The sequence below is a fragment of the Panulirus ornatus genome, chromosome 11 (genome assembly GCF_036320965.1).
Source record: "Panulirus ornatus isolate Po-2019 chromosome 11, ASM3632096v1, whole genome shotgun sequence".
Lineage (NCBI taxonomy): Eukaryota > Metazoa > Arthropoda > Malacostraca > Decapoda > Palinuridae > Panulirus > Panulirus ornatus.
Genome location: NC_092234.1, coordinates 43,708,032 through 43,735,531, shown reverse-complemented (window position 1 = coordinate 43,735,531; position 27,500 = coordinate 43,708,032). Strand labels below are relative to the sequence as shown.

General features: G+C 46.5%; 1 protein-coding gene across 1 annotated transcript in view; it reads left to right on the top strand.

The window, feature by feature from the left end:
* Positions 1–27,500, top strand: part of LOC139751445 (uncharacterized) — a 386,310-nt gene that overhangs the window by 309,914 nt on the left and 48,896 nt on the right. Inside the window, exons 7-8 of the mRNA XM_071666861.1 lie at positions 20,197–20,343; positions 24,657–24,807. Of these exons, the coding sequence (XP_071522962.1) occupies positions 20,197–20,343; positions 24,657–24,807 (298 nt within the window). The remainder of the gene's footprint in view (positions 1–20,196; positions 20,344–24,656; positions 24,808–27,500) is intronic.

Sequence of the window (27,500 nt, the reverse complement as noted above, 5' to 3'; positions counted from 1 at the left end):
TGTGCTGTCTCTATGGAAAAGGTTCTCTGTTGACTTTGGTATGATAAGGATGTCATGAAATAAGAGTGAGGGGATTTAGCCACTGCCTGGAAGGATTTTGCGACTGCCTGGAAGGATTTTACGACAGCATTGTAGGATTGCGACAGCATGGAAGGGTTTTGCTACAGCATGGAAGGAATACGACAGCATGGAAGGATTGCGACAGCATGGAAGGATTTTGCGACTGACTGACTGAAAGGATTGCGACAGCATGGAAGGATTTTGCGACAGCATGGAAGGATTTTGCGACTGCCTGGAAGGATTTTGCGACTGCCTGGAAAGGTTACGACTGCCCTGTACAGGGACCTCGACCGTCTGGCCCGCGAGCGTGATGCGTGAGTGATGGGATTTCACCTGGACACTGACTGAAGGAAAGTGATTCCACCTGGACACTGACTGAAGGAAAATGCTGGAAGACGAGGACTGATGTAGACACACGAGAAGACACTGACCATCACTTTGTGGTGGGATGCGACACTGGAATGAATCCTGGAGGAAATGAAGAGAGAGAGAGAGAGAGAGAGAGAGAGAGAGAGAGAGAGAGAGAGAGAGAGAGAGAGAGAGAGAGAGAGAGAGAGACCGCAGAGGAAGGAGGCTGAAGAAGTCACTGAAGGAAAGAAATCAGTGAAGGAAAGAAATCAATGAAGGAAAGAAATCAGTGAAGGAAAGAAATCAATGAAGGAAAGAAATCAGTGAAGGAAAGACCCAGACTTCGCTATGGAAACGTCATTTCTCATCTGAAAACTATGCTAGAAACTTAGGACGACAGGGAGGCAAATCATATCTTTGCCAGTGTCAAAATCGTCCTTACGAGTATGTGGATTAAGGAGACCTTTAGTTACTTCGTGACAGACGACGTGACAATATGTATTACATCTCTCGTTCACGCTAATGAAGAGGACCAGCGACCAGGGGTAGAGGGATGACAGAGCTTGGGTATGCCTGAAGTGAGGTGGTGTACAGCGACGAGGGGTAGAGGGATGACACAGCTTGGGTATGCCTGAGGTGAGGTGGTGTACAGCGACGAGGGGTAGAGGGATGACACAGCTTGGGTATGCCTGAGGTGAGGTGGTGTACAGCGACGAGGGGTAGAGGGATGACAGAGCTTGGGTATGCCTGGGGTGAGGTGGTGTACAGCGACGAGGGGTGGAGGGTTGACAGAGCTTGGGTATGCCTGAAGTGAGGTGGTGTACAGCGACGAGGGGCGGAGGGATGACAGAGCTTGGGTATGCCTGGGGTGAGGTGGTGTACAGCGACGAGGGGTAGAGGGATGACAGAGCTTGGGTATGCCTGAGGTGAGGTGGTGTACAGCGACGAGGGGTAGAGGGATGACAGAGCTTGGGTATGCCTGAGGTGAGGTGGTGTACAGCGACGAGGGGTGGAGGGATGACAGCCAATGCTGGTGTACGCACAGGCGGTGGTAGAAGGTCCAGAGTGGATGTATACCGTCGACTCTTGGAGCCGGCGCCACAAACCACGGACTGGAATGTGGACGGATAAGGTGTTTTTAAAGCTGTTTACATCATAGGATTGGCGACCTTAATGATTAATTAGGAATCTGGAAGTTTAGTTTCTTCTTTCCCTCTCAGCCTCCTCCTCCTCCTCTCCCTCTCTGTCTCCCTCCCTCTCTCTCTCCCTCCCTCCCTCCACAGAAACTTCCTGGTCACCAGGCTACGCCCCCACACCTCCCGCGCCCTAAATATCAGAGCCACTTACGAGGCATTACACAGGTGAGGGATAGGCTGGCGTCCACACACACACACACACACACACACACACACACACACACACACACACACGCCTCTAAGTGCCCGCCCACATCGATCATTGCATTTGCATGTGACGCAACGAAAACACACGTCACCCTCCCTTACCATGTTGCCAGGGTGTGTTGCGGGTCGTGCCTTGCGTTCGCTCGTTGTGAGTCACGGGTTTTTTGGGGGGGTAGGGGGGGGAGAAGGGGGTGCGTAAGGAAGACTTTAGATGGGTGGAACACTGTATTGCTTGGAGGATGTGTTGCCACGTATGTATTGTCTCGAGGTGGAACACAATTTTTCTTTTCAAGGATTTGTTGACCCATACGTTTTGTTTTGAGGAAGTGTTTCTGAAGGTGCGTGTGTGTGTGTGTGTGTGTGTGTGTGTGTGTGTGCGTGTGTGCGTGTATGTGTGTGTATGTGTGTGCGTGTGTGTGTGTGTGTGTGTGTGTGTGTGTGTGTGTGTCACCAGTTGTTTTCGTCGTGTTGTAAGTGTTGCGTGAGGCGCGTTGCCGGAAATACAATAATATTGAGTGTTACCTAAACCCCTTTGAGTACGATGGGACGACCCTTGAGCACGAAGAACTACTCAGGGGTCGTAACTTCTCCATGGGTCGTACCGTCCGTGTTCAAGGGGTCGTATCTTTCTCTTCGAGGATCGCACTGTCGTACTAAGGGGTCGTACCTTCGTCTTCAAGGATCGTACCGTCGTGCTCAAGAGTCGTACCGTATTACTGAAAGGGGGGGGTCGTCACTTCGTCTCGAAGGGTCGTACCTTCGTGCTCGGGGGTCGTAAGTCGTAGCCGAAGACCGCCTTACGTTCCTGGGAGAGGGGGGACGTCGTACATGTGTTACGAGAGACGCCAAAGCGCCTGTGTGTTTTGACTCATGACCCGTGGTGTGTGTGTGTGTGTGTGTGTGTGTGTGTGTGTGTGTGTGTGTGTGAGGGGTCATGCAAGTCTCTCATGCTCCTTACGCATGACGCGAGAGAGCAGCAGGAGGAGGAAGAGAAAATGATTGTTCATACAGACAGACGGACGGTAGGAAAACCTCACAGAAACGCATGATGAAATCCGTCTGAAAATGACACTGAGCCACATTGGTGACCGGAATATATATATATATATATATATATATATATATATATATATATATATATATATATATATATATATATATATATATGTATGTATATATATATATATATATATATATATATATATATATATATATATATATATATATATATATATATTTTTTTTTTTTTTTTCTTTTTTTTCATACTATTCGCCATTTTCCGCGTTTGCGAGGTAGCGTTAAGAACAGAGGACTGGGCCTTAGAGGGAAAATCCTCACCTGGCCCCCTTCTCTGTTCCTTCTTTTGGAAAATTAAAAAAAAAACGAAAGGGGAGGATTTCCAGCCCCTCGTTCCCTTCCCTTTTAGTCGTCTTCTACGACACGCAGGGAATACGTGGGAAGTATTCTTTCTCCCCTTATCCCCAGGGAATATATATATATATATATATATATATATATATATATATATATATATATATATATATATATATATATATATATATTCCTTTTTAAAGCCGCACTTCACTATTGTGGAGCGGGTTAGCGTTGCTGACCATGAGACACTCGCAGGCTGGCTTGGGGGGGTTTCGAGCCTGCTGCTTAGGTTCGTATCCTGCTCGCGGCGACCTTGCTGGAAAGCCAACCTCTCTAGGGCTTGGTGGATAAATGGATTACCGTGCGCCAGGGGGGTAGGGTAGAGACCTGCAAGGGTTCGATTCCCGGTCGTGGCCGTCTGTACACAGTCAAGAAGGAAGTAGATCCTACATGTTCCTGCCGCTCGGGGAACGAGCTGAGGTAACGCCAACGGTCGATCCTCGAGTGGTTGGTCTCCACACAGAAACTACGGGAAGCAGCAGCAGCCTGCGTCTGTGGCAGGGACACACCCCAGACGCTTCGGGAGGGGCAGTAACGCCTTTTCCCTCAGCCTCCTACCCCTCCTCTCCCTCCTTCCCTCCCTCACTCCCTCCCTCCCCTCCCTCCCTCACTCCCTCACTCCCTCACTCCCCTCCCTCCCTCCCTCCCTCCCTCACTCCCTCACTCCCTCCCTCCCTCCCTCCCTCTCTCCCTCCCTCACTCCCTCACTCCCTCCCTCCCTCCCTCCCTCACTCCCTCTCTCCCCTCCCTCCCTCCCTCCCTCCCTCCCTCCTTCCCTCCCTCCCTCCCTCCCTCACTCCCTCACTCCCCTCCCTCCCTCTAGCTGGTCTCCGGCACCACCAGCTGTGAGCTTTACTTCCACCATCCATCTCCACTGGGAGGGCATGACCCTTCTCCTCCATCATATTCTCCCGATCACCATCTGGTTCCATCACCATCTGCTTCCATCACCACCGCCTCCCTCACCCTTCCTCCATTTCGCTGGGGGGGAGGGAGGGCGCAAGCATCACCCAGCCTGGCTAGCGCTGCCTGCAGTGGTGGACCCCTGCCTCGTCTCTCCCTGCCTCCCCAAAGGCCCACAAACCTCCACACTTCAACGGCCGGACCTCCTCCCTCCACCCACCTCCCTCCTTCCCTCCCTCCTTCCCTCCCTCCCTCCCTCCCTTGGCCATTCCTCAGCGTCGGTTACTGCTCTGACCTGGGGCTTGGGTGGGGGGGGGGGGGGGGGGGGTCGTCTCTATCCTCCTAAATCCCCCCCCCCCTTGCCTTGCCCCCCCCATTACCCCCCGTACCATCACCCAACCATTATTCCTTCGCCGGTTTTGAGCTAATCTAGTAATGCAGTTTTTAGGGGAAGCTTTTTTTTTTTTTCATCCTTCGCGTTGGCGCTGCTTACGGCCGGTGTGTGTGTGTGTGTGGGGGGGGGGGGGGGGTCCTCAAGATGACCTGTGGTAGGTCATGGGTCAGAAGCAAGCAGCGAGACGCGTCCAAAGACACACATACACACACACACTCTCTCTCTCCCCACACAGTCGAGGGACACTTTCTAATTCCAGGTCACTCTTCTTCTTCTTCTTCTTCTTCTTCTTCTTCTTCTTCTTCTTCTTCTTCCCTTCTTCTTCTTCTTCTTCTTCTTCTTCTTCCTCTTCTTCTTCTTCTTCTTCTTCTTCTTCTTCTTCTTCTTCTTCTTCGTCTTCTTCTTCTTCTTCTTCTTCCCTTCTTCTTCTTCTTCTTCTTCTTCTTCTTCTTCTTCTTCTTCTTCTCCTTCCTCTTCTTCTTCTTCTTCTTCTTCTTCTTCCCTTCTTCTTCTTCTTCTTCTTCTTCGTCTTCTTCTTCTTCTTCTCCTTCCTCTTCTTCTTCTTCTTCTTCTTCTTCTTCTTCCCCTTCTTCTTCTTCTTCTTCTTCTTCTTCTCCTTCTTCTTCTTCTTCTTCTTCTTCTTCTTCTTCTTCTTCTTCTTCTTCTTCCCCTTCTTCTTCTTGTTCTTCCCTTTCTTCTTCCCCTTCTTCTTCTTGTTCTTCCCTTTCTTCTTCCCCTTCTTCTTCTTGTTCTTCCCTTTCTTCTTCCCCTTCTTCTTCTTGTTCTTCCCTTTCTTCTTTCCCTTCTTCATCGTCCAGCCCACAATCACTCTCTTGTTTGTGAAGGCTGTGTTGACCTCTTGTTTGTGAAGGCTGTGTTGACCTCTTGTTTGTGAAGGCTGTGTTGACCTCTTGTTTGTGAAGGCTGTGTTGACCTCTTGTTTGCAGTGCCAGTCAATATCTCGTCGATGATTTGGACTCACAGTGGACTCACAGTGGACTGAGAAGATTTGAGTCACCTCCATCATGGGTTCCACCATCACTGTTGTCTATCGAGTCTCAGTCATGACCGGGATTTTCCCCTCCTGTATATTAGGCATTTACATGATGGACGATGATTGCTTTTGTAAAAGATTTACGGCTGAGAGGGGGAGGGATAATAATTTGTTTGGGGGGGTGGAGGACACCTGCAGTGTGTCTTTTAATCTCAGAATGACGTGAATGGCGAGGGAGATCACTTGTGATTTACCTGAGGCAGCTTATACGTGCCTCGCGCACGCGCGAGAGAGATTGTATAGCGATGCACAGGTGGTTACCCCAGGCCCATCACCGTCTCTCGGTTATCATGATGACACACACGCCATGGATCACACACGCCATGGATCACGGTGCTGGCGCGGGTCTGACGAGATGATCTTTCTCCCTCTCCCTGGGAGGGAGGGAGTCGGGTGGTGAGGGCATGCACACAGAGATGGAGGCACGTCTGAACCAAGGTCTTGTCCCAGGCAGACCCAGAATAGTGGTAGACTGGGCGAGGTAGAGAGGCAAAATGTAGAGCAATATGTAGTACACTGGGAGCCTCCATGTACCCAGTACGTCAACACATACATGAAATACAATTCGGGTGAACACACAAATGTAATACTTTCCAATCCATACCCAAATATATAATATATATATATATATATATATATATATATATATATATATATATATATATATATATACATTTATTTATTTATTTATTTATATATTTACGTGATGTGAGCTGTGTCAAGTATTTGGAACAGACTCTAGCTTGAATTTACCAAGAGCAAGATCACACATGGCTGGCCGGGGCTGATTCAACACAAAGGCCGAGGAGCCAGACACACAGACCTGTCTCATAATAACTGGAAAATCCATGTTTGTTGAGATAAATATAAGTTGGCCCCCAGTAACTTAATCTCCGTTTTGCATATATTAATGATCAGGTGACCTGTGTGAGTATTCACGATTAAAAGAAACAATTTCGCTCTGAAAGGAGTTCGAGTTATTGATACTTTTCGAGCTTCGCATTCCTCATGTGACGCACTTGTAGTGTGTGTATACAGTACTTACGACACTTAAATTATCATCAGACGTACTTAACTCGTAAGGCCACCTGGCACACAGTTGCGTTTCTGTTTTAACGCTACGACTCGTACGTCAGTGGGTGTTTATGTTAATGGAGGCTCGACAATATGGACATATTCCATCCTCAGATGCCCCAGTGGGTTGTAAGTGTACGAAATGTGCGGCCCGACGCCGTCGTAAAACTACGTCATCCCACACACACACACACACACACACACACACAGTTTACAACGCTTGAGTCACGTCACACTGTGTATTGGCTGCGTCGCCGTGACGGGCATGGAGTGCATCTCGGTGACGTATGGTGTGCGTCACGGGTGTGCCGTAATAAGTGCGTCTGAAAGTGCGTCTGCATGTGGTCACTGGGTGATGAGTGCGTCCATGCGCTTCGCTCTCTCTCTCTCTCTCTCTCTCTCTCTCTCTCTCTCTCTCTCTCTCTCTCTCTCTCTCTCTCTCACATCAGTAATCAGCACTGGCTTCAGGTTAACCCACAGATTACCTTAGATTATACTCATAATCCCCTAAACCCAAGATTATCTTAGATTATATTTATAATCCCCTAAACTCGAGATTATCTTAGATTATATTTATAATCCCCTAAACTCGAGATTATCTTAGATTATATTTATAATCCCTTAAACCCAAGATTACCTTAGATTATATTTATAATCCCCTAAACCACAGATTACCTTAGATTATATTTATAATCCCCTAAACCCAAGATTACCTTAGATTACATTTATAATCCCCCGAGATTACTTTCGTGTCGAGATAAATCATGTATATATATATATAATTTTCTTTTACCTTTTTTATATTTTAACAAGACTGAGCGATTTTGACAGACGATGTGTCATACTTTGGGGATACGATACGAACATGCGCCTTGTACGAAAACATTTGATATTGATCAACTCATCCGTTTTCGTTGAGAGTGATTAATTAAGTGATTAATGAACAGAAGACGTTGGTGGCGCGTTTGGCTCAGCGAAGGGGAGAGAGAGAGAGAGAGAGAGAGAGAGAGAGAGTTGAGTTTCATCGCTTCAACGGTTACTTTTGGGGCAGAGAGAGAGAGGGGAAGGGGGCCCATAATGTGATTATATTAAATGGGGTGATTACATTTTGATGGTTTCTCAAGCAGAGTGGTTTATGGCCGAAGATCAACGATGTAAGCTCAGGTTTAACGACCACTGGCATTACACAGGTTTAATAAACCCACCACTGGGTTTTATCATTGCACAGGTTTGATAAACCCACCACTTTGGGTTTTATCATTGCACAGGTTTGATAAACCAACCCACCTTTGGTTTTATCATTACACAGGTGTGATAAACCAACCCACCTTGGGTTTTATCATTGCACAGGTGTGATAAACCCCCACCTTGGGTTTTATCATTGCACAGGTTTGATAAACCAACCCACCTTTGGTTTTATCATTGCACAGGTTTGATAAACCAACCACCTTGGGTTTTATCATTGCACAGGTTTGATAAACCCACCACCTTGGGTTTTATCATTGCACAGGTTTGATAAACCCCCCACCTTGGGTTTTATCACTGCACAGGTTTGATAAACCAACCCACCTTGGGTTTTATCATTGCACAGGTTTGATAAACCCCCCCACCTTGGGTTTTATCACTGCACAGGTTTGATAAACCAACCCACCTTGGGTTTTATCATTGCACAGGTTTGATAAACCAACCCACCTTGGGTTTTATCATTGCACAGGTTTGATAAACCAACCCACCTTGGGTTTTATCGCGAGGCCGAACAAGCCCATAACAGCATTATCTTTCCCCTTATCACAGAGAGAGAGAGAGAGAGAGAGAGAGAGAGAGAGAGAGAGAGAGAGAGAGAGAGAGAGGGAGAGAGAGAGAGAGAGAGAGAGAGGGAGAGAGAGAGAGAACATCTCTTGCGTTGTTATGTCTGCCCTGATCTCACACACGAGTGGTCTTGATCCCAAAGTATCCAATAAAATGTATCCCTAAATCGCTTCCTGATCCCAGCCGATCACCTAAATCCCCTTTATTTAAGTTCTCCCCTTAAAATCAAGCCTTAGCCCTAAGCTTCGTGAACGCTGGTTGAGACATCATGAAATTTAAGGTACAACAACTTGACCCACTGGTGTACGATGGCTGGACCTCATACCGTCGGAACGCTGGGGGGGGACTTCATTTGTCCCCTCCTCCTCCTACTACCCCGGGGAGACACTGGGGACTTTCTTGTCCCTTCCTGCCCCCGGGGAAACACCGGGGATTTTGTCCCCTCCTGCCCCCCGGGGGACCCCTGGGAGTAGTGGGGCGGGGGAGGGACATACAGAGGATATTTTTGGCGTCCAGGTCGTGTGGGTGGGAGAAGGAGGAGGGGACCTCGCTGCTCTGGGCCGGGCTTTACGACCTCAGGTGTGTACACTGGAGTAAACATTCCGACCTGTCCACTGGACGTGCTAGGTCATTCCCCAGTGGGGTCGAACACACACACATACACACACACACACACACACGTACTGTATTTGTTATTTATCATCACAGGTAAATGATCATACTGTGCCTACGTATATCCTTATTATTATTATTATTATTATTTTTATTATTATTATTATTATCATTATTATTATTATTATTATTTTATCTAACGTGACATATGAGAATGACTCGTGCGTCTGGCAGGGAGGGGAAGGTTGCCTTTGGTAAAAACCCGATGGGATGCACTGCCGGGCGTACGATGCCCCACTGTATCCGTCACCTTGACTCTTCACTAGTCGAATTCGTAAGAAACAGACCGAGTTGGTCTCCAAGCTGTACAGCGGCTACGACGACGATAGCTCAGTTATCGCAATTTCAGACGTTGTTTCGATTTTCACGCAAATACGTACTGGCTCCCTGCGCGCGCATACACAAGCTCCGCCCACCTGTCCTCCGTGTTCGTACGTACGGGTTGGCTCTCGTCCACATTGTTCTCCCTCGTCTCAACTGTCGTCCTGTGAGACTCTGGTTTATTTTAAGCTCCTTCTGGTATTACTGACAAGGGTTAGGGGGTTTCCCCTCACCCTTCCTCTCGGTGAAGGTCCCCCCCCCCCCCCGATCTCGCCAGGTGACGAAGTCTGTTCCACGCGTTGAAACACGTTGTGACGCCACGTCTGCTTGCATCATACATGATGTGTATAGCGTAATGCTGGCGAGTTGTGTGTATACATACATATGAATTATGATGCTATACGTAGAGTGAGGATGCTGTATGGATGATGCCTCAGCGAGAGTCTGAGATAAGAGATAAGGAGGTTAGAGATAAAGGCGAACATCAACAGAGGGAACCTATTTCGTGTTTATATCACAGCTGGGACGTCAGAGGAAGGCCTGGCTGGGATATATATATATATATATATATATATATATATATATATATATATATATATATATATATATTATGATATCAAAGGCTCCTTTGATACGGCTCCCGTCATAAAGAAATTAACACTCTCTCTCTCTCTCTCTCTCTCTCTCTCTCTCTCTCTCTCTCTCTCTCTCTCTCTCTCTCTCTCTCTCTCTCTCTTCTCTCTCTCTCTCTCTCTCGACCCACAAGTGTGTGTGTGTGTGTGTGTATGTGTGTGTGTGTGTGTGTGTGTATGTGTGTGTGTGTGTGTGTGTGTGTGTGTGTGTGTGTGGAGGGCAGGGGTTGGCAACATGTCCATGAGTTGACCCACTGAGAGAGACCGTCTCACTCTGGGTTTTCCATCACAGTGAGGGAAGGTGCTGCTTCCCTGACAACATTCCCAAGTGTTGTCACCAGTGTGTTCGCTGCCAACACACGATACATTGACCACTGTTGCTACTACTATTACTACTACTACTACTACTACTACTACTATTACTACTACTACTACTACTACTACTACTATTACTACTACTACTACTCCTATGCTATTACTACCACTATTTCTACTACTATTACTATTACTACTACTGCTGCTACTGCTACGACTACTATTAATACTACTACTACTACTACTACTACTACTAGTAGTAGTAGTAGTAGTAGTAGTGCTACTGCTACTACTACTACTACTACTATCCTGCTATTGTTGTCATTTCTTCCACCACCTGCACCCCTCCCTCCACCACCACCACCTGTGTCCCCCCCACCACCATCACCACCTGTGTCCCCCCACCACCACCTGTCTCGAGTCAGCTGATCCCTGACACTCCTCCTGTATTATGACCGTATGATACTGCCTCCATATTTTACCTGCTTCTCATTATGGTTCCCCCAGGTGTGTCTGGGGGGGGGGAACCCTTCCCACCCCATCTCCCCCCTTCCCTCACATCACCTGGGGACCGTAGTACCCTCCCTCCTCCCCCTTTCCCCCAGTGTAAGTCGGTCCTTTTATACATATTGCACAAACAAATGTTTACCAAATGGCGTCCTAGCTTCGTCTCTTCGATGTATATCAACTGACTGTTATATTCCTCTCTTGTGTCTCCCCTGATGATGTGATTATGACACGAAAGTGCACTTGGGAACTTTTCGTGTTTCATTTTCCCCGTGGACTCATAGGAATATATATATATATATATATATATATATATATATATATATATATATATATATATATATATATATATATATATATATAATTTTTTTTTTTTTTTTTTTTTGCTTTGTCGCTGTCTCCCGCGTTTGCGAGGTAGCGCAAGGAAACAGACGAAAGAAATGGCCCAACCCACCCCCATACACATGTATATACATACGTCCACACACGCAAATATACATACCTACACAGCTTTCCATGGTTTACCCCAGACGCTTCACATGCCTTGATTCAATCCACTGACAGCACGTCAACCCCGGTATACCACATCGATCCAATTCACTCTATTCCTTGCCCTCCTTTCACCCTCCTGCATGTTCAGGCCCCGATCACACAAAATCTTTTTCACTCCATCTTTCCACCTCCAACTTGGTCTCCCTCTTCTCCTCGTTCCCTCCACCTCCGACACATATATCCTCTTGGTCAATCTTTCCTCACTCATTCTCTCCATGTGCCCAAACCATTTCAAAACACCCTCTTCTGCTCTCTCAACCACGCTCTTTTTATTTCCACACATCTCTCTTACCCTTACGTTACTTACTCGATCAAACCACCTCACACCACACATTGTCCTCAAGCATCTCATTTCCAGCCCATCCATCCTCCTGCGCACAACTCTATCCATAGCCCACGCCTCGCAACCATACAACATTGTTGGAACCACTATTCCTTCAAACATACCCATTTTTGCTTTCCGAGATAATGTTCTCGACTTCCACACATTCTTCAAGGCTCCCAGAATTTTCGCCCCCTCCCCCACCCTATGATCCACTTCCGCTTCCATGGTTCCATCCGCTGCCAGATCCACTCCCAGATATCTAAAACACTTCACTTCCTCCAGTTTTTCTCCATTCAGACTCACCTCCCAATTGACTTGACCCTCAACCCTACTGTACCTAATAACCTTGCTCTTATTCACATTTACTCTTAACTTTCTTCTTCCACACACTTTACCAAACTCAGTCACCAGCTTCTGCAGTTTCTCACATGAATCAGCCACCAGCGCTGTATCATCAGCGAACAACAACTGACTCACTTCCCAAGCTCTCTCATCCCCAACAGACTTCATACTTGCCCCTCTTTCCAAAACTCTTGCATTCACCTCCCTAACAACCCCATCCATAAACAAATTAAACAACCATGGAGACATCACACACCCCTGCCGCAAACCTATATATACTCCTTCGGCAGTTCCAGCCTGATGGTGGTTGAGTGCCTGTGTTTGAGTGCCACTCAGGCTCCTTAGAGTGCCCCGGATAATGAAGAACCCCGGATAATGAAGAACCCCGGATAATGAAGAACCCGGATAATGAAGAACCCCGGATAATGAAGCCCCGAATAATGAGCTCCCCGGATATTAAAGCCTCCAGATAAGGAAGCCCCCTGGATAATGAAGCGCCCCCCCGGATAATGAAGCCCCCGGATAATGAGCCCCCCGGATATTACAGCCCCCGGATAATATATAGATGATGGTTTAATGGGCCTCGTGCCCTATCATCAATATTCCCAGACTCATAAATCAGGTCTTTACCCTGTCATAAAACACACACACACACACACACACACACACACACACACACACACACACACACACACACACACACACACACACACATAAACACACACACACACATACACACACACACACATCCACACACACACACACACACACACACACACACACACACACACACACACACACACACATAAACACACACACACACATACACACACACACACATCCACACACACACACACACACACACATCCACACACACACACACACACACACACACACACATAAACACACACACACACACACACATACACACACATCCACACACACACACACACACACACATCCACACACACACACACATACATCCACACACACACACACACACACACACACACACACACACACACACACACACACACACACACACACATCCACACACACACACACACACACACACACACACACACACACACACACACACACACACACACACACATATAAACACACACATATAAACACACACACACATATAAACACACACACACATATAAACACACACACACACACACACACACACACACACACACACACACACACGTACGTTACTTACAAATGTTATTAAAGTGAATAGCACCTCACGTTGCGTTCATGAGGTCTTGCGCCATGAGAGAGAGAGGCGTCAGGCGACGCATGAGATGGAATGAGGTGTTGTGAATGGCGTCCCGCCTCCCCTCCCATCCCTCACAGAAAATGAGGTGAAGGTTGTGAGGTTGTCAAATGCATGGAATGATTCGAACTGAGGTTGTTAGAGGTGACATGACGATACGACCCTTTGAGCACGATGGGACGACCCCTTGAGCACACGTCGGTACGACCCTCGAGCACACGACCGTACGACCCTTGAGCACACGACCGTACGACCCTTGAGCACACGACGGTACGTCCCTGGAGCACACGACCGTACGACCCTTGAGCATGACGGTACGACCCTTGAGCACAACGGTCTGAACCTTATTAACGTACTGTACGACCCTAGAGCACGACGGTCTGACCTTTATAACACAACGTTACGACCCCAGAACACGACGCTCCGACCTTTGAACACGATGGCTCGGCTTAGGTTGTGGACACTAGGCCATCGGAACCAAGGGTCGTAACTTGGTGCTGAAGGGTCGTGCTGTCGTGTTCAAGTGTCGCTCCTCGGTGCTGAAAGGTCGTGCCGTCGAGTTCAAGGGTCGTAACTTGATGTTCGAGGGTCGTGTCTTGTTCAAGAGTCATGTCGTGTTCAAGGGTCGTATTGTTGTGTTCATTGGTCGTAACTTGATGCTCGAGGGTCGTGTTGTCGTGTTCAAGGGGTCGTAACTTAGTACTCGAGGGTCGTACTGTTCTATTTTCATCTCGTATACGACCTGGTCCTGATATATATATATATATATATATATATATATATATATATATATATATATATATATATATATATATATATATATATATATATATATATAAGAACCCGCTATTTCCATAATTTAATATCTTTATTATATTTCATGTCTTGCACAATTTGCTTCGTATTTATGTATTTCTTTTTTATTGCGCCTCAATCATTCGCTGCGTCAGGTGGGTGTGTGTGTGTGTGTGTCTTTATCAGCGACCCTCGGTCCAATTTGTCGTCCTTCCTCCGTTTTCTACACTTGGAAATGGTGACTGTCCGTTTTCATTTGGTTGCTGAAATGAAATCATTATTTTTCTTTTTTTCTCTTTCAGTTTTGCCATTACTTAACCTGTGTTGAGCAATTTTAGATCTGTGTATGATCGCGTATGTTAATTAGCTTTGAACTTTAATATATTAATTTTGAGTGACTTTATTTTGGAAAGGTGAATTTAGTTGGGAAAACTCGCAAAAAAAAAAAAAAAAGAACGCCCCGTGTTCTTTAATCACAAGTTCTGATACACATCTGGTCGAAGTTTTACCGGGTCCCCTCCTGTCTGGACGGGTAGAGACAGAGCCTGGGACACATCTGGTCGACAGGCAGAGACAGAGCCCTGGGACACATCTGGTCGACAGGTAGAGACAGAGCCTGGGAGACATCTGGTCGACAGGTAGAGACAGAGCCTGGGAGACATCTGGTCGACAGGTAGAGACAGAGCCTAAGACACGCCTGGTCGAAGCTGTACCGACCCATATGTATTGACAGAAGCAGAGCCTGGGACTCGTCTGGTCGAATCTGTACCGCGCCCATTGTCTGGACAGGAAGGCACAGAAAGGACACAGCTGCGACCAGATGTATCCCTGGGTCTGTCTCTGCCTGTCGACCAGATGTATCCCTGGGTCTGTCTCTGCCTGTCGACCAGATGTGTCCCAGGGCTCTGTCTCTGCCTGTCGACCAGATGTGTCCCAGGGCTCTGTCTCTACCTGTCGACCAGAAGTGTTCCAAAGTTCGGTACTGCTTCGACCAGGCGGGTCTCGAGGCTTCGGAGCTTCAAGAATACCCTAGAAGGTTCACCCGCCACAGTACCTCGCTTCCAACTCTACGTGTTTTTTAGTGACGTTTTGACGTATTTACCTGTCTCAAGTACACTCATTTTTTCTATATCTGTGCATTTATAATGACGCTCTTAATTTATATATTAATTTGTACGCTAATTAAATATTTGCCCTATTTGTTACTACCACTTACATCTGGCAGCGCGGTCCCTCTCCTGACTTCACACTCACAATGGCCGTGTGTGTGTGTGTGTGTGTGTGTGTGTGTATTTCTTACGTATCCCAACACCAGATCCCCGCACCGCCAGGCCCTCCCTTACTCTCCGCAGCCACTTAATATTATATTATCCCAATAATAGAACATACCTGGGGGTTGCTCAAGGTCGTGTATAATATTCCACCCTCCCGCCTTTCCTGCCCGGTACGATACGTTTTCCCGCTAACCCAGGGGCCCCCTCCTCAGCTTTCCACATCTCACTCGCCTCAGCTAATCTGTCCTAGCTTAATTGTCCGCCAGCTCCCTCTTAAAATCTTTGAGCCCACCGCTGATGGGCTGCTGATAACAGCTAGTTCTCTAGCACCTTCTCTAAATGCATTGTTAATATTAACTAGGCCCTCAACCTTCCCCGCGATGTTTTTTTTTTTTTTTTTTTTTTTTTGCTTTGTCGCTGTCTCCCGCGTTTGTGAGGTAGCGCAAGGAAACAGACGAAAGAAATGGCCCAACCCACCCCCATACACATGTATATACATACGTCCACACACGCAAATATACATACCTACACAGCCTTCCATGGTTTACCCCAGACGCTTCACATGCCTTGATTCAATCCACTGACAGCACGTCAACCCCGGTATACCACATCGGTCCAATTCGCTCTATTCCTTGCCCTCCTTTCACCCTCCTGCATGTTCAGGCCCCGATCACACAAAATCTTTTTCACTCCATCTTTCCACCTCCAATTTGGTCTCCCTCTTCTCCTCGTTCCCTCCACCTCCGACACATATATCCTCTTGGTCAATCTTTCCTCACTCATTCTCTCCATGTGCCCACACCATTTCAAAACACCCTCTTCTGCTCTCTCAACCACACTCTTTTTATTTCCACACATCTCTCGTACCCTTACGTTACTTACTCGATCAAACCACCTTACACCACATATTGTCCTCAAACATCTCATCAATTCTAACTATAAAACGACCCTGAATAGCGAACTATCAAAAGGGGGGGGGGGTCACTTTCCCATGGTGATAACCTCCCCCTCCCTCCACTCTGCTAGGGGGGTATATATAAGGGACCCGAAAAACGCATTTTCTTGTATAGTTGATAGTTTGTTAAGTTTGGTTGCGCTGACTGTGTTGTGTGTGTGTGTGTGTGTGTGTCAGCGTCCACACCCCCCCCCCCCCCCCCCCACTCCATCGCCCGCCTCACATCACGACAAATATAATCTAAACATGTCTGCCTGGAGGTGGGCCTTTGTCTCTCTCTCTCTCTCTCTCTCTCTCTCTCTCTCTCTCTCTCTCTCTCTCTCTCTCTCTCTCTGGTATAGGGGCAAGGTCATAGCGCGAGGTGTGTGTGTGTGGCTCAGTGCCATCCAGCACTTCAGTGGCTGTCAAGTGTCACTCCTTTGGGGTGTCAGGTTGCCCCCCTCCCCTTCTTTACATCTCCCCGCCTCTCCCCCAGACGTGGGGAGGTGACATTCACCCCACAAACGTGCCAGCCATCTCCCCATCTCCCCATCTCACACACTTGACACACGACACGTAACTCACACACGAATCAAGTCCTCGTAAGTCGCTATCTATTTTTCCAGCGGTGGGCGCTACGCGCTCCGCCCGGCCCTTACGTTTGCACTCTCTGTAAACTACCAATTTGATCGTTTATTCAGGTGTTTGGGTTGCGCCTGTAGACGTTCCGGGGGAGCTATGTGTATCTACTTTGTCTACTTTTGCTACATCGATCGCCAGATTAATGCATTGCAAATGGGGAGGTGATAACAAGTAGTGGTGATGTGAGAAGGAGATGGAGTGAGTATTTTGAAGGTTTGTTGAATGTGTTTGATGATAGGGTGGCAGATATAGGGTGTTTTGGTCGAGGTGGTGTGCAAAGTGAGAGGGTTAGGGAAAATGATTTGGTAAACAGAGAAGAAGTAGTGAAAGCTTTGCGGAAGATGAAAACCGGCAAGGCAGCAGGTTTGGATGGTATTGCAGTGGAATTTATTAAAAAAGGGGGTGACTGTATTGTTGACTGGTTGGTAAGGTTATTTAATGTATGTATGACTCATGGTGAGGTGCCTGAGGATTGGCGGAATGCGTGCATAGTGCCATTGTACAAAGGCAAAGGGGATAAGAGTGAGTGCTCAAATTACAGAGGTATAAGTTTGTTGAGTATTCCTGGTAAATTATATGGGAGGGTATTGATTGAGAGGGTGAAGGCATGTACAGAGCATCAGATTGGGGAAGAGCAGTGTGGTTTCAGAAGTGGTAGAGGATGTGTGGATCAGGTGTTTGCTTTGAAGAATGTATGTGAGAAATACTTAGAAAAGCAAATGGATTTGTATGTAGCATTTATGGATCTGGAGAAGGCATATGATAGAGTTGATAGAGATGCTTTGTGGAAGGTATTAAGAATATATGGTGTGGGAGGAAAGTTGTTAGAAGCAGTGAAAAGTTTTTATCGAGGATGTAAGGCATGTGTACGTGTAGGAAGAGAGGAAAGTGATTGGTTCTCAGTGAATGTAGGTTTGCGGCAGGGGTGTGTGATGTCTCCATGGTTGTTTAATTTGTTTATGGATGGGGTTGTTAGGGAGGTAAATGCAAGAGTTTTGGAAAGAGGGGCAAGTATGAAGTCTGTTGGGGATGAGAGAGCTTGGGAAGTGAGTCAGTTGTTGTTCGCTGATGATACAGCGCTGGTGGCTGATTCATGTGAGAAACTGCAGAAGCTGGTGACTGAGTTTGGTAAAGTGTGTGGAAGAAGAAAGTTAAGAGTAAATGTGAATAAGAGCAAGGTTATTAGGTACAGTAGGGTTGAGGGTCAAGTCAATTGGGAGGTGAGTTTGAATGGAGAATAACTGGAGGAAGTGAAGTATTTTAGATATCTGGGAGTGGATCTGGCAGCGGATGGAACCATGGAAGCGGAAGTGGATCATAGGGTGGGGGAGGGGGCGAAAATTCTGGGGGCCTTGAAGAATGTGTGGAAGTCGAGAACATTATCTCGGAAAGCAAAAATGGGTATGTATGAAGGAATAGTGGTTCCAACAATGTTGTATGGTTGCGAGGCGTGGGCTATGGATAGAGTTGTGCGCAGGAGGATGGATGTGCTGGAAATGAGATGTTTGAGGACAATGTGTGGTGTGAGGTGGTTTGATCGAGTGAGTAACGTAAGGGTAAGAGAGATGTGTGGAAATAAAAAGAGCGTGGTTGAGAGAGCAGAAGAGGGTGTTTTGAAGTGGTTTGGGCACATGGAGAGGATGAGTGAGGAAAGATTGACCAAGAGGATATATGTGTCGGAGGTGGAGGGAACAAGGAGAAGAGGGAGACCAAATTGGAGGTGGAAAGATGGAGTGAAAAAGATTTTGTGTGATCGGGGCCTGAACATGCAGGAGGGTGAAAGGAGGGCAAGGAATAGAGTGAATTGGAGCGATGTGGTATACCGGGGTTGACGTGCTGTCAGTGGATTGAATCAAGGCATGTGAAGCGTCTGGGGTAAGCCATGGAAAGCTGTGTAGGTATGTATATTTGCGTGTGTGGACGTATGTATATACATGTGTATGGGGGGGGGTTGGGCCATTTCTTTCGTCTGTTTCCTTGCGCTACCTCGCAAACGCGGGAGACAGCGACAAAGTATAATAAAATAAATAAATATAATATATATATATATATATATATATATATATATATATATATATATATATATATATATATATATTGCTATGAGCCCACGGGGAAAATGAAACACGATAAGTTGCCAAGTGCACTTTCGTGTCATAATCACATTATCATCAGGGGAGACACAAGAGAGAAATATAGCAGTCAGTTGATATACAACAAAGAGACGAAGCTTCTTTTTATTCTCTTACTCGCACCTAAAGTTGTCTCTCTCTCTCTCTCTCTCTCTCTCTCTCTCTCTCTCTCTCTCTCTCTCTCTCTCTCTCTCTCCCCTCAGTATAGCTCATGCCCTTATCGTGGTGTGGCGTAGCGCCGCGTTGGAGTGGATTGAACACATCTTGTGAGAGGTTTTATGGCTCGGGTTGGTCCCCTGGTGGGAAGGGGGGGGGGGGGTAAGAGCTGGGTCAGGTGTGCACCTTGATTCTGTTAAGGCACCCCGGCACCCCCCCTCCCCCTCCCCCAGAACAGCGAGAGAGAGAGAGAGAGAGAGAGAGAGAGAGAGAGAGAGAGAGAGAGAGAGAGAGAGAGAGAGAGAGAGAGAGAGAGAGAGAGTTTGAGGGTGATTCAGAGAGTTTTAGATATCTTGTCAGAGTTATCGCATAGTGACCCCCAGAACCATTTTCTCTGATAAGAGTCTTTGATTTTACCCACGACATTTTCTTTGAAAAGATAAAAGTGCGCCACTTCCAGTAGCAGGGGAACGTAGACTCCTTTTCAGTGAGCGCTCTTCTTTGGCGAGGCTGTTGTACTCCCAGTGATAATAGCCTCGACAAGAAGAATCAGCTGCTATATTTCCCCCCCTACTGGACGTGCAGCCTCCAGCAGGCAGAGTCCGGTAACACCCATATCGTCACAACACAGTGCAGAAGGTAAACAAACGTGGGGCATCGAGGAACTAACGCTGGGTGTTTGTTCGCTGGCAGATAGCGTCTAACGCTGGGTGTTTGTTCGCTGGCAGATAGCGTCTAACGCTGGATGTTTGTACGCTGGCAGATAGCGTCTAACGCTGGGTGTTTGTTCGCTGGCAGATAGCGTCTAACGCTGGGTGTTTGTTCGCTGGCAGATAGCGTCGCTGCGGCCCATGGTGACGCCGAGGGTCGGGCAGCTGGAGCCGTGCTGGGGGGACAGTGAGTTCGTGCAGGCCTGCCTCAAGGCCCACAACCTGTACCGCGCCCGCCACTCCGCCCCGCCCCTCACACTCTCCAGCCAGGTATGTACGTACGTATGTATGACCTGGGCGTGGGTCAGGTCAGGTCAGGTGTACTGTGGGGGCAGCCTGAGAGGCCCCTCCCCGCCCCCAGGCCACGAAGCCCGGGGGCGGCGGGGCCTCAGGCTGTCCCTAGGGGGGGATTGGTTGGTCGACCGGTCACAGGATAGCCCGTGAGCCTCGGTCGACCAATCACAGGAGAGCCCGTGAGCCATGGTCGACCAATCACGGGTGCTCTGGCGGTGTTGACCAGCCAGTCATGAGATAATTGGCCATCTTGATGAACGAGTCACCATAGATCTGTTGCATGACGTGTTGACGTATCACATGACCAACGCATGACGTGTTGACGTATCACATGGCCAACGCATGACGTGTTGACGTATCACATGACCGACGCATGACCCTTTGACGTATCACATGACCGACGCATGACCCTTTGACGTATCACATGACCAACGCATGACGCTTTGACGTATCGCATGACCAACGCATGACGCGTTGACGTATCACATGGCCAACGCATGACGTGTTGACGTATCACATGACCAACGCATGACGCGTTGACGTATCACATGACCAACGCATGACGTGTTGACGTATCACGTGACCAACGCATGACGTGTTGACGTATCACATGACCAACGCATGACGTGTTGACGTATCACGTGACCAACGCATGACGTGTTGACGTATCACATGACCAACGCATGACGTGTTGACGTATCACATGACCAACGCATGACGTGTTGACGTATCACTTGACCAACGCATTACACGTTGACGTATCACATGACCAACGTATGACGTGTTGACGTATCACATGACCGACGCGTTGACGTATCACATGACCAACGCATGACGCATGACATGTTGACGTATCACATGACCAACGCATGACACGTTGACGTATCACATGACCAATGCATGACGCATGACGTGTTGACGTATCACATGACCGACGCATGACGCGTTGACGTATCACATGACCAACGCATGACGCGTTGACGTATCACATGACCAACGCATGACGCGTTGACGTATCACATGACCAACGCATGACGCGTTGACGTATCACATGACCAACGCATGACGCGTTGACGTATCACATGACCAACGCATGACGCGTTAACGTATCACATGACCAACGCATGACGCGTTGACGTATCACATGACCGGGTGATGAAGTGTCTCTGTCATAGATAGATAGATAGATGAACAGATAGAAACATAGATAGAATAGGGAATGTATATGTGTATATTTAGATAAAAAGAAATGTATATGTGCGTATTTAGATAGAAAGAAATGTATATGTGTATATATGAATAGATAGAAAGAAATGTATATGTGTATATTTATATGAATATATAGATATTTTATGCATATATTTTATAGTTATATATTTCTGTATAAACCCGCTTTTTAATCTATAATAATCATTCATAATCATTGCAGAATTGTTTAAACAACACGTAGTTGCTCAAGTTCATATTATATATATATATATATATATATATATATATATATATATATATATATATATATATATATATATATATATATATAATATATATATATATATATATATATATATGGCGAATAGTATGAAAGGAAAGGAAATATATATATGTGTATATGTGTATATATATGTGTGTGTGTGTATATATATATATATATGTATATATATATGTATATATGTGTGTGTGTGTATGTATATATAGATATATGTAGGTGTATGTATGTATGTATGTATATATATGTGTATATATATGTATATATATATATATACGCCCACACACGCACGTATACATACATATACATACACAGAAATATACATATATACACATGTAGATAGTCATACTTGCTGCCTTCATCCATTCTGTCGCTATCCAGGTGAGTTTGAATGGAGAAAAACTGGAGGAAGTGAAGTGTTTTAGATATCTGGGAGTGGATCTGTCAGCGGATGGAACCATGGAAGCGGAAGTGGATCATAGGGTGGGGGAGGGGGCGAAAATTTTGGGAGCCTTGAAAAATGTGTGGAAGTCGAGAACATTATCCCGGAAAGCAAAAATGGGTATGTTTGAAGGAATAGTAGTTCCAACAATGTTGTATGGTTGCGAGGCGTGGGCTATGGATAGAGTTGTGCGCAGGAGGATGGATGTGCTGGAAATGAGATGTTTGAGGACAATGTGTGGTGTGAGGTGGTTTGATCGAGTAAGTAACGTAAGGGTAAGAGAGATGTGTGGAAATAAAAAGAGCGTGGTTGAGAGAGCAGAAGAGGGTGTTTTGAAATGGTTTGGGCACATGGAGAGAATGAGTGAGGAAAGATTGACCAAGAGGATATATGTGTCGGAGGTGGAGGGAACGAGGAGAAGAGGGAGACCAAATTGGAGGTGGAAAGATGGAGTGAAAAGGATTTTGTGTGATCGGGGCCTGAACATGCAGGAGGGTGAAAGGAGGGCAAGGAATAGAGTGAATTGGAGCGATGTGGTATACAGGGGTTGACGTGCTGTCAGTGGATTGAATCAAGGCATGTGAAGCGTCCGGGGTAAACCATGGAAAGCTGTGTAGGTATGTATATTTGCGTGTGTGGACGTGTGTATGTACATGTGTATGGGGGGGGGTTGGGCCATTTCTTTCGTCTGTTTCCTTGCGCTACCTCGCAAACGCGGGAGACAGCGACAAAGTATAAAAAAAAAAAAAAAAATATATATATATATATATATATATATATATATATATATATATATATATATATATATATATATAAACTTAAGGACCTTGTAGGATGTATTTTTAACCAATGTTTTATTTTGTATGATCTATTTTTACCCAGTGGCTTTGCCTTCATATATTCGTCCTGGCAGAAAATATATCTTGTCTTGAAACAGGTTCTATTCTGGTGTGTGACATAAGACTTAACGAGTTAACTCACTTATCTGAAAGTTGTTTATGCGTCTGAAGAAAAAAGAAAGAAAGAAAGAAAGAAAAAAAGAGAAAGCGCTCGACTTTACCTTGTGTGTGTGTGTGTGTGTGTGTGTGTGTTGGCCATGAGTGTTGCCAGCTGCCAGATAATTTGGCATTGATTCGGCCTCCCGTCGTCTCACAAGGGATCGGCTGTCTCGCTGCGCTTCACACGCTCCGAAATTCATGAGCAGCGAATCTGTATCATCATCATCTCAGTACAGAGCCAGTGGGGGCCGGGTTGTGTGGTTATTATATTCAAAGATGGTTCAGAGTGGGAGGTGAATGCTACGGTAAAGAGAGGCAAGGAGGATATATATATATATATATATATATATATATATATATATATATATATATATAGAGAGAGAGAGAGAGAGAGAGAGAGAGAGAGAGAGAGAGAGAGAGAGAGAGAGATAAGACGTGACTGTAGTTCGAAGTAAATGAAGCAGTATTCGACACATGTTTCGTTCGAGTCGTCCAATTCAAATTTTTTTTTTCCATTGTCATGTGGCGAGACGGGATAATATTGCCTTATTAGTGGCCATTGTGATGTCCTTACGGGATAATATATTGCCTTATTAATGACCACTGTGATGGCCCTACACCTGCTCGTAGTGTTGACCTCGAAATCAACATACTGACTGAATGTGTATTACGAATCCCAGCTGATTTAGTTCGTTAAATGTAGACTCCTGTGTCGATGGTCGCCAAGAGCGCCATTCTCTCAGCAAACCAGAACCTCAAAGAGTATTATTATCTTATTTACTCATTTATTATCATTATTGGCTGTATACAGTAAAGATAAATGATTTATATTCTTTTCATTGTTAACGTAGAGAGGAGTGATCAAGCGTTAGAGTAAATATGGGTAACTATTATATGATGAGAATCTTGTAACATCTGAGAGTTTGAGTTGGTGACAGCGTAACGCGCTTGTAACGAGAGAAATCCTGGTTATGATTCGGCCATTGGTGTGTGAGTTGACTGTGTGTTTTTTTTAGAAGCAAAGTATATACATATACCGTGGTACATATGTATAAGTACTTCACCGAGGTTAGCACGTAGAGTTATACATATACGTATTCACAATGTATATATATATATATATACATGGATCCAGACAGACAGACAGGCGTCCAGTGTATATATATATATATATATATATATATATATATATATATATATATATACACATATGGATCCAGACAGATAAAGACACAGACAGAGAGAGACACAGACAGAGAGACAGCTCTCTCGTCTTTAGACAAGTAATAAGAGAGACGTGAGGCAAGCTACTGATAATGCTTATCTTAACGAGCCACCTGTGTCCCTCTCCTTCCCCCACCAGCTGTGCCGGCAGGCCCAGGCCTGGGTGAACCAGCTGGCTCACACGGGGACGCTACGACACCGGGGGGAGCCAGGCTTGGGGGAGAACCTCTTCTGTAGGAACACAGCGCTCGTCCTGCGTGGCCACACCTCACTCATGCCCGACATTACAGGTCAGTCCTCACCACCCTCTAACGACCGAACGACCCTACCATCGTAACTACCCCACCCCCAACCAGGTCGTTAAGGGTTGTTCGCAGGTTTCAGAGTCTGGCGATCACGACGTTACGACCTGTTTGGATACGACGGGGTTTTTAGTTTGGCGGGGGTATAATGGCCCCCCTACAAGCTTTTTTTTTTGGGGGGGGTATGATTAATGGCCCCCTACAAGCCTTTTTTGGGGGTATAATGGCCCCCTAGAAGCCTTTTGGGGAGGTATAATGGACCCCTACAAGCCTTTTTTGGGGGTATATTTAGAGGCCATTTTGGGAGGTATAATGGCCCCCTACAAGCCTTTTTTTGGGAGGTATAATTACCCCCCCAACAAGCCTTTTAGAAGAAGTATAATGGCCCCTGAACCACTCCTAGGGGGCCTTTGGATAAAAGTCTCGTCGCAAGGGCCAGGGTGTCGTAGACCCCAAGTCTTGTCGCACCTGTCGTAACCAAGAGGGGGGGGGGGTCCACAACGTGGTCTGCGGGGGACTTTACGACGCTGGTGGGGACGGGCGAGAACCACTTCGTTGGCCTCTGCGCGAACCAACCAGCACCGCTCAGACGGCTCATACTCCGCCGGTAGTTAGGAAGGTGATTCGACCAGTGATGATCATCATCTTGAGCTGGGTAGTCGTAGCATTTGTTTACCATTTATGAATAGGGTGGGGAGGCCAGTGTCTGTTTGTTTATTTGTTTTGTTTGTCTCGTCTGATTCTCTTTGAGGGAGTTTTGACAAGTGTTGTGTTGGTAGCCTGGAGCAGATGTTTACGTGGTAAGGTCTGGTCAGGTATGATTGGGATCTGGTCAGGTATGATTGGGATCTGGTCAGGTATGATTGGGATCTGGTCAGGTATGATTGGGATCTGGTCAGATATGATTGGGATCCGGTCAGGTGTGATTGGGATCTGGTCAGGTGCGATTGGGATCTGGTCAGGTATGATTGGGATCTGGTCAGGTGCGATTGGGATCTGGTCAGGTATGATTGGGATCTGGTCAGGTGTGATTAGGATCTGGTCAGGTATGATTGGGATCTGGTCAGCTATGATTGGGATCTGGTCTGGTATTTTTGGGATCTGGTCAGGTATGATTGGGATCTGGTCAGGTATGATTGGGATCTGGTCAGGTATGATTAGGATCTGGTCAGGTATGATTGGGATCTGGTCAGGTATGATTGGGATCTGGTCAGGTATGATTAGGATCTGGTCAGGTATGATTGGGATCTGGTCAGGTATGATTGGGATCTGGTCAGGTATGATTGGGATCTGGTCAGGTATGATTGGGATCTGGTCAGATATGATTGGGATCCGGTCAGGTGTGATTGGGATCTGGTCAGGTGCGATTGGGATCTGGTCAGGTATGATTGGGATCTGGTCTGGTGCGATTGGGATCTGGTCAGGTATGATTGGGATCTGGTCAGGTGTGATTAGGATCTGGTCAGGTATGATTGGGATCTGGTCAGCTATGATTGGGATCTGGTCTGGTATTTTGGGGATCTGGTCAGGTATGATTGGGATCTGGTCTGGTATGATTGGGATCTGGTCAGGTATGATTGGGATCTGGTCAGGTGTGATTAGGATCTGGTCAGCTATGATTGGGATCTGGTCAGCTATGATTGGGATCTGGTCAGGTATTTTTGGGATCTGGTCAGGTATGATTGGGATCTGGTCAGGTGTGATTGGGATCTGGTCAGGTATTTTTGGGATCTGGTCAGGTATGATTGTGATCTGGTTAGGATTGATTGGGATCTGGTCAGGTTTGATTGGGATCTGGTCAGGTATGATTGGGATCTGGTCAGGTGTGATTGGGTTCTGGTCAGGTATTTTGGGGATCTGGTCAGGTATGATTGGGATCTGGTCAGGAATGATTGGGATCTGATCAGGTGTGATTGGGATCTGGTCAGATGTGATTGGGATCTGGTCAGGTATGATTGGGATCTGGTCAGGTACGATTGGGATCTGGTCAGGTATGATTGGGATCTCAGGTATGATTGGGATCTGATTAGGTATGATTGGGATCTGGTCAGGTACGATTGGGATCTGGTCAGGTGTGATTGGGATGTGGTCAGGTGTGATTGGGATCTGGTCAGGTGTGATTGGGATGTGGTCAGGTGTGATTGGGATCTGGTCAGGTGTGATTGGGATGTGGTCAGGTGTGATTGGGATCTGGTCAGGTGTGATTGGGATCTGGTCAGGTGTGATTAGGATCTGGTCAGGTATGATTGGGATCTGGTCAGGTATGATTGGGATCTGTTCAGGTACGATTGGGATCTGGTCATGTATGATTGGGATCTCAGGTGTGATTGGGATCTGGTTAGGTATGATTGGGATCTGGTCAGGTATGATTGGAACTGTTTACGTTGTAGCTTTATTATAGCTGTGGTTGAGATATAGCTTGATTGTAGCTGTGGGTGAGAGATAGCTTTACTATAGCTGTGGGTGAGAGATAGCTTTGCTGTAGCTGTGGGGGAGAGATAGCTTTGCTGTAGCTGTGGGGGAGAGATAGCTTTACTATAGCTGTGGGTGAGAGATAGCTTTGCTGTAGCTGTGGGGAGATAGCTTTACTATAGCTGTGGGTGAGAGATAGTTTTTACTATAGCTGTGGGTAAGAGATAGCTTTGCTATAACTGTTGGTTAGAGATAGCTTTATATCTTTG